The sequence below is a fragment of the Trichomycterus rosablanca genome, chromosome 2, assembly GCF_030014385.1.
Source record: "Trichomycterus rosablanca isolate fTriRos1 chromosome 2, fTriRos1.hap1, whole genome shotgun sequence".
Classification (NCBI taxonomy): Eukaryota; Metazoa; Chordata; class Actinopteri; order Siluriformes; family Trichomycteridae; genus Trichomycterus; species Trichomycterus rosablanca.
The window spans coordinates 4886457-4906207 of NC_085989.1; the positions used below are offsets into that span (position 1 = coordinate 4886457).

At 40.4% G+C, this 19751-nt stretch overlaps 1 protein-coding gene across 1 annotated transcript in view; it reads right to left on the reverse strand.

Moving 5' to 3' along the window:
• The window catches only part of adgrb2 (adhesion G protein-coupled receptor B2), a 327164-nt gene that overhangs the window by 146878 nt on the left and 160535 nt on the right, over positions 1-19751 (reverse strand). Inside the window, exons 3-4 of the mRNA XM_063010315.1 lie at positions 13179-13262; positions 8316-8501 (exon numbers count right to left, since the gene is read on the reverse strand). Coding sequence (XP_062866385.1) covers positions 8316-8501; positions 13179-13262 — 270 coding nt within the window. The remainder of the gene's footprint in view (positions 1-8315; positions 8502-13178; positions 13263-19751) is intronic.

Sequence of the window (19751 nt, forward strand, 5' to 3'; positions counted from 1 at the left end):
AAGTGGATGAGAGGGGAATTGAAAGCAAGAGGAGGAAGTGGAGTGTCCGTCTACTGGTTTTATTTGAAATTAAATTGGAGAGAAATAGACAAAAACGAAACTGGATGGATGGATGGATGAATGGATGGAAGGACAAATGGATAGAATGAAAAATAAAAGGATGGATGGATGGATGGATGGATGGAATAAATAAATAATAGATTGGAAGGATGGATAGAATAAATAATAGAATGGATGGATGGATGGAATAAATAATAGATTGGATGGATGGATGGATGGATGGATGGAATAAATAATAGATTGGATGGATGGATGGATGGATAGAATAAATAATAGATTGGATGGATGGATGGATGGAATAAACAATAGATTGGATGGATGGATAAATGGATGGATGGAAGACATGGATAGATGGATGGATGGATGGATGGATGGATGGAATAAATAATAGATTGGATGGATAGATGGATAGATGGATGGATGGATGGATGGAATAAATAATAGACTGGATGGATGGATAAATGGATGGATGGAAGACATGGATAGATGGATGGATGAATGGATGGATGGAATAAATAATAGATTGGATGGATGGATGATAATGTAGTCCATACCCCCCTGCCAAGCTATCTAGGTGGCGGGCCTGTTAAACTTTACAACTTCTCTTTTCACTAAACGGGCAAAAATTATTTCCAAAAACGCTTATCTTCAGGTGTCCACATACTTTTGGTCAGAGTTTTAAAGTAATGTGGAATTTACTTTTTTTGCCATGCTAATGTCCATATTACTGGTCAAACCTGGCAACCGCCCCCAGACTCTGCAGGGGTTGCCAATAGAAGAGTCCCAGCCATGTAATAAGAGGGACTGATCTCCAATGACTGGTGAGTTTCAAAGTGCATAAACAAACACAGAGCGCCACCTTTTGGTTGAGTGCCTATTCGTCCTCCTGTTTGCCCTCAACTTTGGCAGAGGAAACATTCAGCATGCTCAAGAGGATGCGTACGGAGGAACGAATGAATAAAAAAGTTGAAAATAAATAATTAACAAGCACACCCAGAGCACAGTGAGGGGAGCAGGCTGATTAGATAATTACCAAGCATGACATGATAATTGGGCATGTGGCAATGCCAAGTGAAATCAGTGAGGGTGGGGATTCATGCATCCGTGCAGTGCTTTATTATTTATTATTTATTGTTTATATTTGATCAGAATTAGATTATAGAAGACGCAATAAACTGACAGTAATACTGATAATACTAATAATACTACAACTACTACTAATAATATTAACACAACTGAGTAGAACAAGACCTGCTGCATAACAGCATTAGAGAAAGTGCAGGATTGAACAGACACACCTCCACCTGAAGCGACTATACATCTGTGCTCACCTACTGGACATAATTGGCATGGCAGGTGGGCATGATACTGTAGCCCGGTAATACTAAATAATACTACTAATAATACAACTACTATGAATAATAATAACAAGGCACTCAGATGGCACAGCTGTAAATTCAATAAGCTGCTATCAGCCAGTCGGGCATCTACACACAGACATGATTGGCTATATCTAAGATAAGGATGGTCAAAGCCCTGCAATGAATTGGCGCCCTGTCCAGGGTATTCCTGTTGACCCGTACCCCTTTTCCACCGACGTGCAACGGACTTTGTTACGGTTCCCGAACTTGATTTTGAACCAGTTCATCATGTTTCCATGAGCAACAATGGCGACAAACATGAGGAACGGAGACGCCATCTACATCTGTAACAACAGATGTTGTGCTCGCAGGTAATCTACACGCTCCACCTTTATGTTACTACTCTTTTCTTTCATTGTGCATCGCCCACCATTGATGATGCATGCTTGGCTTCCAAAACTGGTTCTCTAAAGCAGTGGTCCCCAACCACCGGGCCGTGGACCGGTATCGGTCCGTGGGTCATTTATTACCAGGCCGCACAGAAAGAATAAATAATTAGAGAACGCTACATCAGCAATAAAAACACTGCTTCCATTTCCAACACACTGGTGTTTATCGTCTCATATCACCCCCAGGTGGAAGCAGCGTCTCGTTACTGCGAAAAAAGCTCTTTTGTGAGCAGTATAGTTATTCTATTTTAAATCCTCCTGCGGGGTGGCACGGTGGCTAAGTGGGTAGCACTGTCGCCTCACAGCAAGAAGGTCCTGGCTTCGATCCCCAGGTGGGGTGATCTGGGTCCTTTCTGTGTGGAGTTTGCATGTTCCCCTCCTTGTCCACGTGGGTTTCCTTCGGGTGCTCCGGTTTCCTCCCACAGTCCAAACACATGCAAGTGAGGTGAATTGGAGATACAAATTATCTATGACTGTGTTCGATATAACCTTGTGAACTGATGAACCTTGTGTAATGACTAACTACAGTTCCTGTCATGAATGTAACCAAAGTGTAAAACATGACGTTAAAATACTAATAAATAAACAAACAAACAAATCCCCCCGCCCCCGCCGGTCTGGGAAATTATATTTTATATGAAACTGGTCTGTGATGCAACAAAGGTTGGGGACCGGTGCTCTAAAGAACACCAAGGTTCGAAGGAACCCAAACAGAACCGGTTCAATAACCAGAGTTCTTTTGGTGGAAAAGCGCTAGTGTTTCCCAATGAAACCAGACCCACCACAACCATGAACAGGATAAAGTGGTTGATGAGAATTTGATGAGAATATACACTTGTTGCAAGTTGCATTATCACTTTACTCAGACATTGAGTTGCACAGTCCTGGAAGGTTTTAAAATAAATGTAACACCACAGACAGTCTGATCCGCCCAGATCTTAATTACACAAATACTTTGAACAGGAAAAAAAAAAGACATATGAAACACAAGCCAAATTCATTTTCTTTCCATGATCACAGAAAGAAACCCTGCATCTGTTCACGACCGGTCTGAGAATACGTCTGGCGTCTTTGACTCTCATCATGAAAGGATCTGTTCAGGTCCCAGGTAGCATTCAAAGCCAGCCAGTGTGCTTACTGTAGGAGAGAAAATGTATTCAAAGCTAGAAAGATCTGTCTGAATCAGAAGAGCTGTAATTACATCAGAGCTGAAGCGACCTGAATTAATCACTGAAGGCCGTCGTGATGAAAACGAACGAGAGATGATGATTTAAAACAGTTATTTCAGCCAATATTTAATAGATTCCTGTTAAAAACAGGCATGGCCATACACATAATGGCTAGTCGAATTAGGTGAGATTAATTATTGTTTAGTTTGTTATTAATCTAAAGTAAATGAGATGAAGAATCCAGCAGATGAAGAAATAAAGAGGACGATCATTTGAGACTGCACACACAGTACCAGTAACACACTTATTTTAATAACGCTTTCTCTCCAAGGCTCATGCTCCAACAGTTCTAATTAATAATCCCTCTCCAAAATGAAATACACTTTGCCACAATTGCTCTGGCCAATTAATTCAAATCAATTTAAATTTGAACCAAATACGGAGCAAGTGGAGTTAAGCGGACTCGGCTCGGATAGAGCCACGGGAATCCCCGGAGCTTTGCGCTCTTTAGCCCCCCGATGCAAGAACAACAGCGACGGCCTCTGAATTATAAACAGCCTCCCGGAAGGTCAGTGGAAATCACGCGCACGCTTGTTCATCCATAATGAAAGTGTAAGGAGGCCACAGGAAGGGTGCCAGGTGTGGACGACTACAGCACAGCGAGTTAATAATACACCACACCGATACAGCCAAACCGTTCTGCACGTGTTCTGATGCTAAACCGGCCGATCTGCATGAACACGTGTGGTGCTTTATGAAGCGTAAAATACAACAGCGCAGACCCCAGACTGTCAAGCAGCTGAATGAAAAAAACAAAAATAACTGGTCCTCAGTTCCCAAACAATTACAGAACATAAAATGATGTAACACAGCGGTAAACAAGCCGCTGGAATGTGCTGCAGCAATCAAAATTATATTAAGTGTGCACTGTGCAATCAATTCATATTGATTCTTAATTATATATGATTAAATTATATATGAGGCTGATTAATTAAAACATGAAATAGTTTGTCTTTGTACTTTACTAATTGCATGCCTGTTGAGAAGGATTGGTTTATTAATAAATTACAAATAAATTATTAAATGTATTTATTTATTTAATTTTATTTCATTTTTCGATTATCTAATAATTGTGTTGTATCTATTTATTTATTTATTTATTTTGATGACATTGGTTAAAAGAACTGGATGTAGTTTTTTATTAATTAATTAATTAATTAATTTATTTATTTTGATGACTGCTTAAAAGGACTGAATCTAGTTTATTTATTTATTTATTTATTTATTTTGATCACATTCGTTAAAGGACTGGATCTAGTTTTTTATTTATGTATTTATTTATGTATTTATGTGTTTATTTTGATGACCTTGGTTAAAAAAAACTGGATCTAGTTTATTTATTTATGTATTTATTTATGCATTTATTTATTTTGATGACACTGGTTAAAAGGACTGGATCCAGTTTATTTATTTATTTTGATGACATTGGCTGCAAGGACTGGATCTATTTTTATTTATTTATTTATTTATTTATTTATTTTGATGACATTGGTTAAAAGGACTGGATCTATTTTTTTCCACAAATTTTTCAACAAATTTCTCCCAATCTAGTCTTATCCACTCCTGACCGAGAAAAGCCGTGACTAACACACACCCCCTCTGACACATGTGCAGTAGCCAACTGGTTCTTTTAACCTCCACAAGGTGGGTTCATATGGAGATCTGTATCGTGCACAGAGAGTCACGCAGCTATATATGTATATGGATGAGCCAATCGTTGTCTGTGTAGACGCTTGGCCGACTGATGGAGCAGCTGAGATTCAAACTTGCAAACGTGTTTTTAAACTAGCGTGTTTTACTGCTTCACCATCTGAGCTTTGGATCTATAGTAAGTTGTACACTGTGATTTATTTATTGATTTTATTTTATTTTTTAATTACACAAACAGTTTACCTTTATTTATTTTATTTTGTTTAATGTCCTTACTAAGGTTCCATAAAAAAATCAATGAGGCTACCCAGTAGGTCATGTCCCTGTCTGACCCCCACTTTCCTTTTTACCAGTGTTTGATGTACAGGAATATGTGCTGCTGCTCAATATTTTACACCCGTAAAGACACAATCCTGATTAAAGCATCTCTTACATCCACTTACACACTGAATCTCTTCCTGTCATATTTCTGCCCTGAACCTACATACTCCACAGACTGGGGTAAAAACTAATAATACATCAAACGCCAACCTTACCAACTAATATATCATCAAAAGGAAGAGCAGGAATATCAATACAACTGCAAAAATTTCAAAGCAGAAAGATAAATCGAGCTGCATTTGCATAAGTATGGAATTAGAGAATTAGCATATGGAACAACCTACAGTGTATCACAAAAGTGAGTACACCCCTCACATTTCTGCAAATATTTCATTATATCTTTTCATGGGACAACACTATAGATCATCTTGGAGGTTGTGTTTGGGGTCGTTATCCTGTTGGAAAACTGCCATGAGGCCCAGTTTTCGAAGGGAGGGGATCATGCTCTGTTTCAGAATGTCACAGTACATGTTGGAATTCATGTTTCCCTCAATGAACTGCAGCTCCCCAGTGCCAGCAACACTCATGCAGCCCAAGACCATGATGCTACCACCACCATGCTTGACTGTAGGCAAGATACAGTTGTCTTGGTACTTCTCACCAGGGTGCCGCCACACATGCTGGACACCATCTGAGCCAAACAAGTTTATCTTGCTCTCGTCAGACCACAGGGCATTCCAGTAATCCATGTTCTTGGACTGCTTGTCTTCAGCAAACTGTTTGCGGGCTTTCTTGTGCGTCAGCTTCCTTCTGGGATGACGACCATGCAGACCGAGTTGATGCAGTGTGCAGCGTATGGTCTGAGCACTGACAGGCTGACCTCCCACGTCTTCAACCTCTGCAGCAATGCTGGCAGCACTCATGTGTCTATTTTTTAAAGCCAACCTCTGGATATGACGCCGAACACGTGGACTCAACTTCTTTGGTCGACCCTGGCGAAGCCTGTTCCGAGTGGAACCTGTCCTGGAAAACCGCTGTATGACCTTGGCCACCATGCTGTAGCTCAGTTTCAGGGTGTTAGCAATCTTCTTATAGCCCAGGCCATCTTTGTGGAGAGCAACAATTCTATTTCTCACATCCTCTGAGAGTTCTTTGCCATGAGGTGCCATGTTGAATATCCAGTGGCCAGTATGAGAGAATTGTACCCAAAACACCAAATTTAACAGCCCTGCTCCCCATTTACACCTGGGACCTTGACACATGACACCAGGGAGGGACAACGACACATTTGGGCACAATTTGGACATGTTCACTGTGGGGTGTACTCACTTATGTTGCCAGCTATTTAGACATTAATGGCTGTGTGTTGGGTTATTTTCAGAAGACAGTAAATCTACACTGCTATACAAGTTGTACACTGACTACTCTAAGTTATATCCAAGTTTCATGTCTATAGTGTTGTCTCATGAAAAGATATAATGAAATATTTGCAGAAATGTGAGGGATGTACTCACTTTTGTGATACACTGTATATAGGCAATGATCATCCTGAAACAAGCGCTAATCCATAAACGGCTCACAGGCTAAAAAATTAACGTCATCGACTCAGCGTTAAAAGGCAATGAGGATTTAAATTGGCCCCGGGGTCATGTGCATGAAAGCTCAGCCTGGTTCTGATTGATTTTCATATCTTCTGGAATGTGATATGTAGATGAAAGACACTGGCTGTAAGTTGGTGTGTTATTTTGTAATTCTCGCATAACCATACACCGATCAGCCATAACATTAAAACCACCTCCTTTTTATCGGCCTCACTTACTATATAGAAGCACTTTGAAGTTCTACAATTACTGACTGTAGTCCATCTGTTTCTCTACATGCTTTGTTAGCCCCCTTTCATGCTGTTCTTCAGTGGTCAGGACCCCCACAGGACCACCACAGAGCAGGTATTATTTAGGTGGTGGATCATTCTCAGCACTGCAGTGACACTGACATGGTGGTGGTGTGTTAGTGTGTGTTGTGCTGGTATAAGTGGATCAGACACAGCAGTGCTGCTGGAGTTTTTTAAACACCTCACTGTCACTGCTGGACTGAGAATAGTCCACTAACCAAAAATATCCAGCCAACAGCGCCCTGTGGGCAGCGTCCTGTGACCACTGATGAAGGTCTAGAAGATGACCAACTCAAACAGCAGCAATAGATCAGCGATCGTCTCTGACTTTACATCTACAAGGTGGACCAACTAGGTATGAGTGTCTAATAGAGTGGACAGTGAGTGGACATGGTATTTAAAAACTCCATCAGCGCTGCTGTGTCTGATCCACTCATACCAGCACAACACACACTAACACACCACCACCATGTCAGTGTCACTGCAGTGCTGAGAATGATCCACCACCTAAATAATACCTGCTCTGTGGTGGTCCTGATCATTGAAGAACAGAGTGACAGTAGGCTAAAAAGGTATGTAAAGAAACAGATGGACTACAGTCAGTAATTGTAGAACTACAAAGTGCTTCTATATGGTAAGTGGAGCTGATAAAAAACAAGGAGGTGGTTTTAATGTTATGGCTGATCAGTGTATACTGTATGATATAAATAATGAGAGACCGATGAGAACAAAAGTATACAGACATACGGGTGTCTAGCGCACCCCTGCAAAGACACGAGTTTGACACTCATTGGTCTTGGTATTGGAGGAAGAAAATACTGGACATTCCTAAGTATGGGCATCCAATTTGCAACACTCACTACCGACTTTCAAACTGTTGGTCAAGAGCTTTATGGATTGGGTTTCCATGGCAAAGCAGCTCACATCAATAATAATAATAATAATAATAATAATAATAATAATAATAATAATAATAACAATAATAATAATAACACTGCGCCATCGTTCTTTTGCATACATTCAAAACAGTTGGTGCCAAACCAGAAATCGACAGTGGTGCCAGTCATGTGTGTTCTGTGCGCAGGATACATGCAGTGCACTTCCAGGGCTAGACACTACCATAATTCATGCCCATTCTGCCCAAGATATCTTGCAAATTGCACTTAATAGACAATAAAAAACAATACTGGACATTCCTAAGTAGTGGGCATACAATCTGACTGCAGATAACAGTGGCAGATTGCACAGATTCACTTTATCTAGCCCTCTGTGTATGCAGGTGAGTGTGTGTGTGTGGGTGTGTGAGGGGACAGCGTGGGTGTGAGAGTGATTGTAAGTAAACAAAGTCCTGTACCTGCTTGATGGCGGGGCTCACCTGGGCAGGTGGCGGTGTTGTTGCAGAGCCGTGTCTCTCTGAGAGGCCCGCTACACAGCGTGCCATACGGAGAGGACACACAGGAGCGGGTACGCACCTGCCACCCCTGCCCACACGTCAACGAACACACACTCCACTGAGACCACTCCTCCGCTGCTGGATCACCTAAAACAGAGGGAGAACATGAGAGGGGCGTAAAGGGAAAGAAGCCGAGCTGGCAGAAATACCCAAATTCCTAAATTACACCAATCACATGTTGGTGTATTCACAGGATTTTTGATCAGATTAAAACATTAATTGAGGAACCTTTATACTAGAATGTTCTGCATTATTTTTAGTGGTGCCACAAAGTAGATTTTGTCTCTTTTTAGGGGGAAAATCCACAATAAACCTACAAACAATTTAAAGTTGTAAACAAACCCAACAGAAATTACCCTTAAAGGTGTGTAAAATTAATTTTTCCTTTTTGCCAGCCAGCAGCAGACTTCTATATACAGTAGAGCTGTGACAACTGTAGATGAAAATTCTATATGCATGTATTTCTCAACCAGACTGTTATGATGTGGGGAGGAAGGACCCAGGGATGCGGAGGTTTAACTAAAAAAGGGTTTTATTTACAAAATCATAAACATAATATACATAAAATAAAAGGAATAACAATAACAAAAAACACTTCGGGGAATCCCGAAGGCAGCCGGACGTCGGGGGCTGAAAAGGAACAAAAAAAAGCATACAAAAGAAAAGGGGAAGCGCGAGGCGCGAACCCAGGACTCTTGCCTCCCGACCGGGAGCTTTAACAGCCTGCCACAGCGGCGCTAGTGGCAGACTCGCTCCCGGCGCTATTGAAGCAAAGAGTGGGTTCGCGAGATGGACCACCTCGCGCTGTTGGCCGAAGAAGGGGGGGTAACACCGACAATAGCTGCGTGGCATGGCGCTTTCCAGCAACCAATGCTGGCTAGAGCCATGCCAGCTACCGGGTGTGATGGATTTGCGGGTTTCAAAAGTTAATGGCAAAGGCGCTGTCACCAGCCAGGGTGGCTGGGAAGTGGCCATTTGCTCCTGCGCTCCAGAGGGCGGAACGTGACGCTGTCACCAGCGGTAGCTGGGAGGGGGTCACGTTCCTCTGGGCGCAGTCGTGGGGTCTCTAGGTGGCGGCGGCACGGCGGCTCGACGGCTCGGCGGCAGCGGCCCGACGGCGACCTGAGAGCGGCAACCAGGCGGCGGCGGCGGCACGACAGCTGCGGCACTATGGCGGCAGCTTGGCGGCGGCGGCGGCGTGGTGGCGCCCACTAGCGGTGGCCCGGCGGCAGCGGCACGGCGGCGGCGGCACAGTGCGGCGGCACAACCTAAAGATAAAAAAAACAATAAACATAAAAGGACACCGCAGTGTCAAACAAACTCAAAGAAAGAAAAAAGAAACAGCCAACAAGAGCAGAAGGTGCGACGGCTACAGCTCTGCACCTATCCCTTAAATAAGGGAAGGCACAGGTGTAGCCACTTCGCCCTAACGAGCTGGCCAGGTAATAAAAGGCACAGCTCGTTTCTGCTCTGTAAGGCCTGTGGCATCAGGGAGAGATGGTACATTCCCCTGATGCCACAGAGCCTAACACAGACGTGAACAATTTTGTCTGTAGAGTGACCCTACTTACATGTCTCACATGTTTTCCACCTGCAGTTGCATAAAAAAATGTAAATGTGTTCTGATAAAAGAAACTGGAAAAAAAAAAAAATTATAAAAACATAATAAAAATATAAATAAATAATAAAAAATAATAAATAAATCAATTAAAGTAAATCAATAAATAAAAATTACAAATAAATAAATAAATTAAATTACAAATAAATAAATAAATAAATAAATAAAAAATAATAAATAAATTAAATTATAAATAATTTAATAAATAAATATTACAAATTAATTAATTAATTAAATTAGAAATAAAAATAAAAAAGTAATTAAAAATGAATTAAATTAGAAATAATTTAATAAATTAATTAAATTACAAGTAAATAAATAAATAAACCTTTTATTTAAAAAGTTTGAAACATTTATAGGCTTGTTACATGAACAACTTTAATATCATGACCTCACACTCATTCTAATTATTATTACTAGTTATTTAACAGTGACATGGAAGGTTCTTGGGTGGTGCAGGTGTTTAATACTCTAACCCACCACCTCTAAGATCTGTGTTCAAATCTCAGTGGTGCTATCGTTTGGGCGGGCATCCACACAGACGGCTATGATCGACTGTGTCTGACAAGGGCGGGCATCTGGTGGAAGCTCAGTGATGGAATGAGAGTAGGTGTGTTCCTAGCTTTAGCCCAGTGTATCCCAGTCGAACAGGACCTGCTGCAACCCTGACCAGGATGACGCGGTTGATGGAAATGACTTCTTGACTCCTCGTTTGGCATGACAGGCATCTGATATTCTCATGCCGACATCATGATGAAGGATACGAGTGAAGTTACAGATCTGATCTAGAGCTGTTCAATAAAAAATAGACTACTATAAAAAAGCAAGTGGGATGTGGGTGTTGTGTCTAACACGACTACCACTCAAGATTTCATGATGTTGCATAAGATGCCTGTTACAGCATTAAAATAGAAATTTGTTTCCTGTTTATTTTTGTCACACCAAACCGCGCTTTTGAAAAACAGGACTGCTGAAGGAAACAAATATCTGACACCTTTTTGTGGCTGGACTTGCTACAGCATGTGACACCTCCTCCTAATTATTTTATAAAAATAATGAATTATTTCAACTCGGTTTCAACACTTTGTGAGGGTGTTTTCCTGTTCCAGCATAATTGTGTCCTTGTGAACGTAAAGTCTATCCATACAGACATGGATCGACAGATCTGATGTAGAGGAACTTTAGCCTGAACAGAACCCAGATCTTAACCCTACTGAAGAACTTTTGGATAAATTGTGGAAAGTCTTGTTGAAAGCACTGATCCATCAAGTATCGGCCAACCCTCCCAGTTTTAAACTGGACAGCAGGGGGCGCTCAGGTGGCACTCGGTAAAAACGCGCTAACAAACCAGAGCTGACATCTCAAACCCGTCGGTTTGAATCTAAGCTCTGCTACCAGCAGGTTGGGCGCCGACTCGTTCACAGGGAGGGTGCCGGAAGGGAGGGTGACTGATGGCTGATTGATGGTGCCTGCACAGAGACGGGGGATAATGGGATTAGGGTGTGACTCTCCATACACAAAGCTGTTCCACATATGAACCCACTACTGCACACGTGTCGGAGGGAGCGTGTGTTAGTCACGGCTCTCCTCGGTCAGAGTGGAGGTCAACATCAGTAGAGAGAAAGTGTAGTTTCTTACACCAGATGCTCTTCCTGATATAAGCCTGGGCTTGGGACCGAGCACTTTTAATAGCTAGACTGTTTTAACCATCTATCCCCTCGTGCATTAGCCAATCGTGATCATACAGACGCTAAGATTTGAACCTTGGATCCTCAGATCTCAGCAGTAGTGAGCTAGCATATTGGGCCGCTGCTTTACCCAAGCACCATCACTGGGTTTTTGACAATAAACACTTTGATTTCATTTTAATTACTATTTATTTATTTATGTATTATTTAGCAAAGGACTGGCCAATTCCAGCCATGATGTAATTCCCCATAACTCACCTCCTTTTGTATTGTGTTTCAAACCGTATGACATGTAGCACCATCAAAAAAGAAAAAAATGACAGTGGTGAGCAAAAATGGCGCCGATTTTCAATCCCATGCTGTGTTCGTACTGTACATGAAAATTAATAATAGATTTTAGTCCGTTTATAAAGTCTTTGTCTTCTGCCTCTACATGTCTCATAGAAACAATTTCAGAGATCCATGAGTCGCACCAAGTGCAGCCCAGCACCCCATGTGACTTTTTTTATTTATGTATTTATTTTAAATGTACGAGTAGAGCAATAGGACAGACGTTAAGTGGATTAGTCAGGTGAAGGAGAGGCCATATGCCCTGGGTGTACGATTTCTTTGCTTATGCATGCCACTCTCTCCATTTTTCTTGCCACATTGCCCGAAGTAAGTTAATACAGCACTATGCGAGGTGGCAGCAGGACACCAGGCGGGTGAAGCTCCTCGGCGCGCATTGTCATTTTTTTTAAACGTCCTTGCATAGCGGCAACATCAGCGAGCGAATGTGCAAATCGGATTAATTGCATGTCTCGTAATCACATTACACGAGTCGGAATTTGTCGTCTTCACCAGGAGCACAGGAGGATGTTTTGAATGGGGTATGTGTGTGTGTGTGTGTGTGTGTTTCATGAACAGCCAAATACACTATATGGCCAAAGTATTTGGACATCTGACCACCTCGACGTCCCATTTCAAAAACACTCTCACTCACTTACTTTCTTAACCGCTTATCCAGTCAGGGTTGCGGGGGGTGCTAGAGCCTATTCCAGCTTTTCATTGGGCGCAAGGCACACAGTAACACCCTGGACGGGGCGCCAGTCCATCGCAGGGCAGACACACATACACACACACACACACACCCATTCACCTATAGGGCAATTCAGTGTCTCCAGTTAACCTGACTGCATGCTTTTGGACTGTGGGAGGAAACCGGAGCTCCCGGAGGAAACCCACACAGACACGGGGAGAACATGCAAACTCTGCACAGAAAGGACCCGGACTGCCCCGCTTGGGGATCAAACCCAGGACCTTCTTGCTGTGAGGCGACAGTGCTACCCACCAAGCCACTATGCCGCCCCAATTTCAAAAACAATTGGTATTAAACTAGAGTGACCGCTATGTGATCTATGACTATTCTGACACAGAATGTTGTTAAGTCTTAGGGATCAAGGGTCAAGTTGAGCTCACCTGTTTGGGCTTGGAAAACTCCTGGCTGGTCGGCCGATCTTGGCCGCTGGGTCTTCACCTTCAGCTCGTCGTCATCATCAGGGTCTAAAAACAGCAAGCAACAAAAATGTAATGCCAATGTAAACAACAATAAATACTGTATTTTTATGACTACCATTACAGGTTATTATATACACTATATGGACAAAAGTATTTGGGCACCACTTATAATTTCTGAATTCATGTGTTTCAGCCACAGCAACTGCTAACAGATGAAATAAATCTATTATATTAAGGAAATTATATGCTTCCAACTTTGCAGCATCAGTTTAGGGTTTGTATAGAGAAAGCTGCACATAGCCCTTGATCTCAGCCCCACTGAACAGTTTTGGAATGAACTGGAACATCAACTGAGACTTTCTTTTTTTCCATTTTCCCCCAATTTCCCTCCTAATCTAGTCGTATTCAATTACTCAGTTGCATTACACTTCCTCTCTACTGATGTTGACCTCCACTCTGACTAAGGAGAGCCGTGACTAACACACGCCCACTCCGACACGTGCAGTAGCCGACTGCATCTTTTCACCCGCACAAGGTGAGTTCATATGCGTATCAGCTTTGTGTATGGAGAGTCACACCTGTGCAAGCGCCATCAATTGGTCAGCAGAGGTCATAATTGCATCAGTTATGAGGAATCCCTTTCCGGCACCCCCCTTTAAGCAACAGCCAATCGTTGTTCATGTAGGCGTCCAGCCTGCCTACAGAAACTGAGGCTTTCTTGACCAACATCAGTGCCCAGCCATACAAATGATCTTTTAACTGAATAGGCTGATTCTTCTCACTGATTTTGAATCAGAAGACCCGGCTCAGAATCTATGTTCCAATTGGATGGACAGATGGACGAATAATAAATGTTTAAATAATATCGTATTAATGAAGAGTGGACTCAGATTTCTGGACCTGACTGTATTAAGTTCATGCCTCATGACAGACTTCATTTAATGAACTGAAATTAGATTAGAAATGCTTCCGCTAATCCAGTTTTTCAAAAGAATAGAGGAGAGCCGTCTGGAATAAACCTAAATTGAATTCTCCTGATTAATCCTAATTGCTCACTGGAGGTCTTTAACAGGATAAAGAGTTCCAATGAAACACCGCTGGTACAGCGCGATGGCAGATGCAATTAATTTGAGGTGGGCAAACATGGCGAACCTTTTACGACTTTTATTACTACAGACCAAAGTTAAATACACATTTAAATAAATAATGATCATTTCTGTGGCTCAGAGTCAGTGGATGCATTATATGGTCAAGGATCATCATACTAGTTATTGAAGTGAGGTGTATAAGCCACGCCTAGTGCTAACAGTATAAAATCAATAATCCTTTGTGTGGAGGAACACTTTTAGGATGAATTGGAATATAGACTGCCACCTTGTTCACCAAGCCTGACCTCATAAATGTAAATAACATTTACAGCATTTAGCAGACGCCTTTATCCAAAGCGACTTACAATTGAGACAGTACACATTGCAAGCAATTGAGGGCCTTGCTCAAGGACCCAACAGTGGCAAGCTAGCAGATGTGTCAAGACAGTGGGAGGAAAAAGCCCGGGTAGAAAGGGGGATGGGTGGCACGGTGGCTCAGTGGGTAGCCTGGGTTCGATCCCCAGGCAGGGCGGTCTGGGTCCTTTCTGTGTGGAGTTTGCATGTTCTCCCCGTGTCTGCGTGGGTTTCCTCCGGGTGCCCCGGTTCCCTCCCACAATCCAAAAACATGCAGTCAGGTTAACTGGAGACACTGAATTGCCCTATAGGTGAATGGGTGTGTGTGTATGTATGTCTGCCCTGTGATGGACTGGCGCCCCGTCCAGGGTGTTACTGTGTGCCTTCACCCATTGAAAAGCTGGAATAGGCTCCAGCACCATGACCCTAATTAGATAAGCGGTTAAGATAGTGAGTAAGTGAGAAAGGGGGATGTCATGAAAGGCATTTAGTGTAAAAACTGTGGCAAGTCTGGTACAGGAACCAGTTTCAGTGTGGTGGCCCCTAAATAAAGAAGCAGCCAAAAAAAAAGGAATATATATACATATATACAGTATATATAATAAAATAACATAAAAAATACAGGAACCACTGAGCCCATTCCCTAAATTACCATTCAAGATGTTCTCCAGACAATAATAGGTATTTAAAACTATTCACGACCGCTAAACATCCCCAAGAGAAAAACGATGACATTCTTTTATTCCCCATGATTAATATTTCAGCCCGCTCACTAACCTGAAGCTAAATCCATCGCTGTCAAGAGCCAGGAATCCAATTCCAAATGTGCTCTATTGTTCGAACGTTTTTGTGTCTGTAGCCTTTTTTACAACTGATAGCAGCAAAGAAAATTACACACACTTGTAAGAGACATGTACACTTTATGACCGAAAGTTTGTGGACACTCCCTGTAATGACTATGATCACTTATTTAGTGCATGTGAGATCAGCAACAGCAGCAGTAAGTCAAAGTGCACTGTCTATACAAGACAGCTGCTAAAATCACAAATATTATGTATAAAAAAACGTGTTCATGCTTCCTGTTCTAATCAGCATCTGGCACTGAAACAGATCACGAGTTTATAGTAACGTTTAAAGAAACGGTGGACTAAATTAGAAATTTACATCTAAATTTCCCCAGAGGATCTTTCTTATGACAGCAATGGTGGAAGTGAAAAAAAGAAATAAATAAATATATAAGGTTTTTTTGTTATTGTATTACACACATATACTGTACATAATAGCTTCAAGCTAATTTGGGACATAAAAGATGCACTTACTATCCTGATTGTTAAAGGCCTGATTACAATATCATTAAAAGTGTGAAAATTAAAAGAATAATTCTGCCCGAGTGATGCAGCAGTGTAATACGCAAGACCACTATGACTGGAGGCTCAGGTTGGAGTCGACACAACTGGGCGTATCTGAGGAAGTGGGGTCTGCTAGGTGGTGTACAGATGAGGCCCAATTTATAATAATAATAATTATTATTATTATTATAATTATTATTAATTATTATTATTATTATTTTATAAATTTTTATATTTATTATTATTGTTTTTTATTATTATTATTATTATTATTATTATTATTATTATTATTACTATTATTATTATTTTATAAATTTTTATATTATTATTTATTATTATTATTATTATTATTATTATTGTTATTATTATTATTATTATTATTAAGGTTATTATTTTAATTATTATTATTATTATTATTGTTGTTGTTTTGTTGTCTTATGTTGTTTCGTTATTATTTTAATTATTATTATTATTATTATTGTTGTTTTGTTATTCCTACCCAGCACCCAGAGTTGCAAACCTGAACAGGATAACGCTGATAAAAATGAAATGAAATGAAAGAATAAATGTTATAATAACACACACAAACACACACAGACACACACACACACACACACACACACACACACACACACACTGGATGCACAGGTTTTTATTAAACCGCTGGTATATTTGCTCAGTTCCATAAAGCCCCAGTAAACGTTAAACAAACACACATCCCGCACTGGACCCAAGCTTCATTACACAAACCTCCTGGGTTTCTGTAACTGGCCTCATTCATTCATCAGCTATACCAACACAAACTGGCTGACTGTTGAATTAACAGAAAGACATTTATCTATTGCTTCCCATGAGGCTTCAGTAACGTGAGGAGTATAAATAACGGCCGAGGCCAATGAGCTTCGCAGCGATCTTAATTCATTACTTTTCACCATCCACTAGATTCTAATCAGGATCGTCTGAATCTATTGAACACGACGGAAACACTGGAAGAGAACCAGCGATACGGCCAATGGGAAGCTGTGAGTAGCCAGCACATCTACTGGCATGGTGTACTTTATAGGAGATGAAAGGAAACCAACTCTGGATGTCCAAACATTGTCCAGAAAGCAAACAATGGAAAAAAATTTCCAGAACAACGTACAGGATTCTGCACCAATACCAGTTTGTTACTTATCCCATTTAGAACATGTACCAATACCCACTCCCCAGATAACAAGTACTATGAACCTATGAATACTATTTCTTTATGCCAGCTTTACAATGTGTGATTTCAGTGCTAATATAAAACCATTACTCATCACACTGTATGAGATTGTTTTAAAATATACAGTCAAATGTAATATGACACACTGTGTGATACTGTGTAAACTCAATGCCAGATTAAAAGATATGATACGTTAAAGCCCAATTTGCAATGACACAGTTATTTTACTTGATGTAATGGTCGCAATATTTTGTCTAAATAAAACACATTGTTATTCTTCTTCTTCTTCTTCTTCTTATTATTATTATTATTATTAGTAGTAGTAGTGTTGTTATTATTGTTATTATTATTATTGTTATTATTATTATTATTGTTGTTGTTGTTGTTGTTGTTTTGTTGTTGTTGTTGTTGTTATTATTATTATTATTATTATTATTATCGTTATTATTATTGTTATTATTTTTACACAAATTAGGCACAGTGGCCTAATTTGCTAGCCTACTACCCCATAAATCCAGGTTAGATTCTCAGCGGTCCTGCCGGCTAGCTGGGCTCAACACACACATAATTGGCTTTGTTGATAGGAGTGGCTAAAGCGCAGCAATGGATCAAACATCAAACAGCACTTTCCATATTCACGAATATAAAACAAGACCTTAACGTAATGGTCACAATGTTTTTCCTAAATAAAACACATTTAATGATGTTTTTTTAATGCAACAGTTGCAAGTGTTTTAGCCTATATTTTACCCTCTACAGTGCATAATATCATTAAAAGCATAAAGGACACCAGAACGATTCATGCATAGATCCATGAAAAAGGCTGAAAGCCACTACTGAACACCAGTGACCTTTGATCCAAAAATACTCAGCAAAAGCCGTCTCAACAACGTTCAGAAACGCCAGCAAGTTCTTCTAAGCTGATCTAAAATGAACTGACTCACAAAAAAGCAAATAAATAATAATTTAAAAAATAAATAATAAATATTGTAATATAAATAATGTTGTGTCGCCTGACAAGTAAATATTTCAAGTATTTAAAAAAATAATAGACATGTTTTTTTTTTCCAAGATAAGAATAAACCTATCCAAATTTTTTTCAGCATAAACTTTAGAAATGTCATGTTATATAAAATGTAGGGCTGTCGAAGTTAACGCGATAATAACGCATTAACGCGATTTCAATTTAACGCGATTAAAAATAATAGTGCCGTTAACGCAAATTCTAGTTCATGTTGATACTTGACTGGTAGAACAAACGTTTTAATGTCGGACTTGCCACCGTTTTTCATTTGCGGTTTGTTAACATAATGTAACCGAGCGTTGTAGTGATGCACTTATAAAGAAATAAATACACGCTATATTCACAAGTTGTCGGGAGCAGAACACTTTTATTAACTTATTCTGTTAAGGTACCAAATACCGGAAAGCTGAGTCAAGCACGTTAGTCCATGCACTATGGAAGCCCCAAAGGGTCAAAACACACTCACTTCGTGTAGAAACGGCCATCAAACCATTGTCACAATACAACCACAGAAAAGTCTGTTACAATAACTACGCCTTATCCCACCTAAAGCACCGCTGATCTACAATGTTTGCTGATGGAGAAATTCTAAACTACAATCTGACATTTACTGCCTAGTATGTGAGTGAATAAAACTCCCTTACAGTTTTCTCTTGTCCCAGCAGTTTTTAACATCAGTACATTTAGCATAAAATGTGTTCACCATTTTAATTGTAGCATTTCACTTAAAAATCCTTGTTTTCTATAACATTTACACAGTTTTTTTTATGTGATTAATCGCGATTAACTATATGAAATTCTGAGATTAATCGCGATTAAAATTTTAATCGTTTGACAGCCCTAATAAAATGTATTGCTGCTCAATGCATGGGGAACTGTAACATTTGTAAGGTCACTATTAACACTTTAAGATACACCATGTGGTCACATGTATCTGGACATTCCTTAGTATTATTTAGATGTTTCAGGTGTATTAGCTGTGTATAAGGTGTATAAAGTTTAATGTGAAGTATATACAGAGTTTGGTGTCAAAAGCTCCAGTGGCCTGCCCAGAGCCCTGACCTTAACCCTACTGAAGACCTCTGGGATAAATTGGATAAATTGGAACATTGATTGTGGGGCAGGCCAGTCATCCCCATATAATATCAAAGTCAACAGACAATGCCTTCCCCGAAATTTAAAACATAAATTACTTTACAAAATCAGATGTACGGTCATTTTAAATACCCTTTATAACCCAAACTAATCAGATACAAATCCCCTGGACGCTCTACTGTACACACCCACGTGCGCATGTGTGTGTGTGTGTATCCAGTGTCGCTAGTTTAAAGTAATTAAAAGCCTGAGTTATTGACCACCCGTCAGTTTGTTTGCTCGTGCTGGAAATGAATTAAAGCTGTACGCTCAAATTGAAGCTCTTTAATTGCTCTGGCCTTGGGGGTGTCTTTATTATTGCTGATGCTCAAGTGAGCCGCTTCTCCTGAGAGCTCCCCCATCCATCCTATACAATCA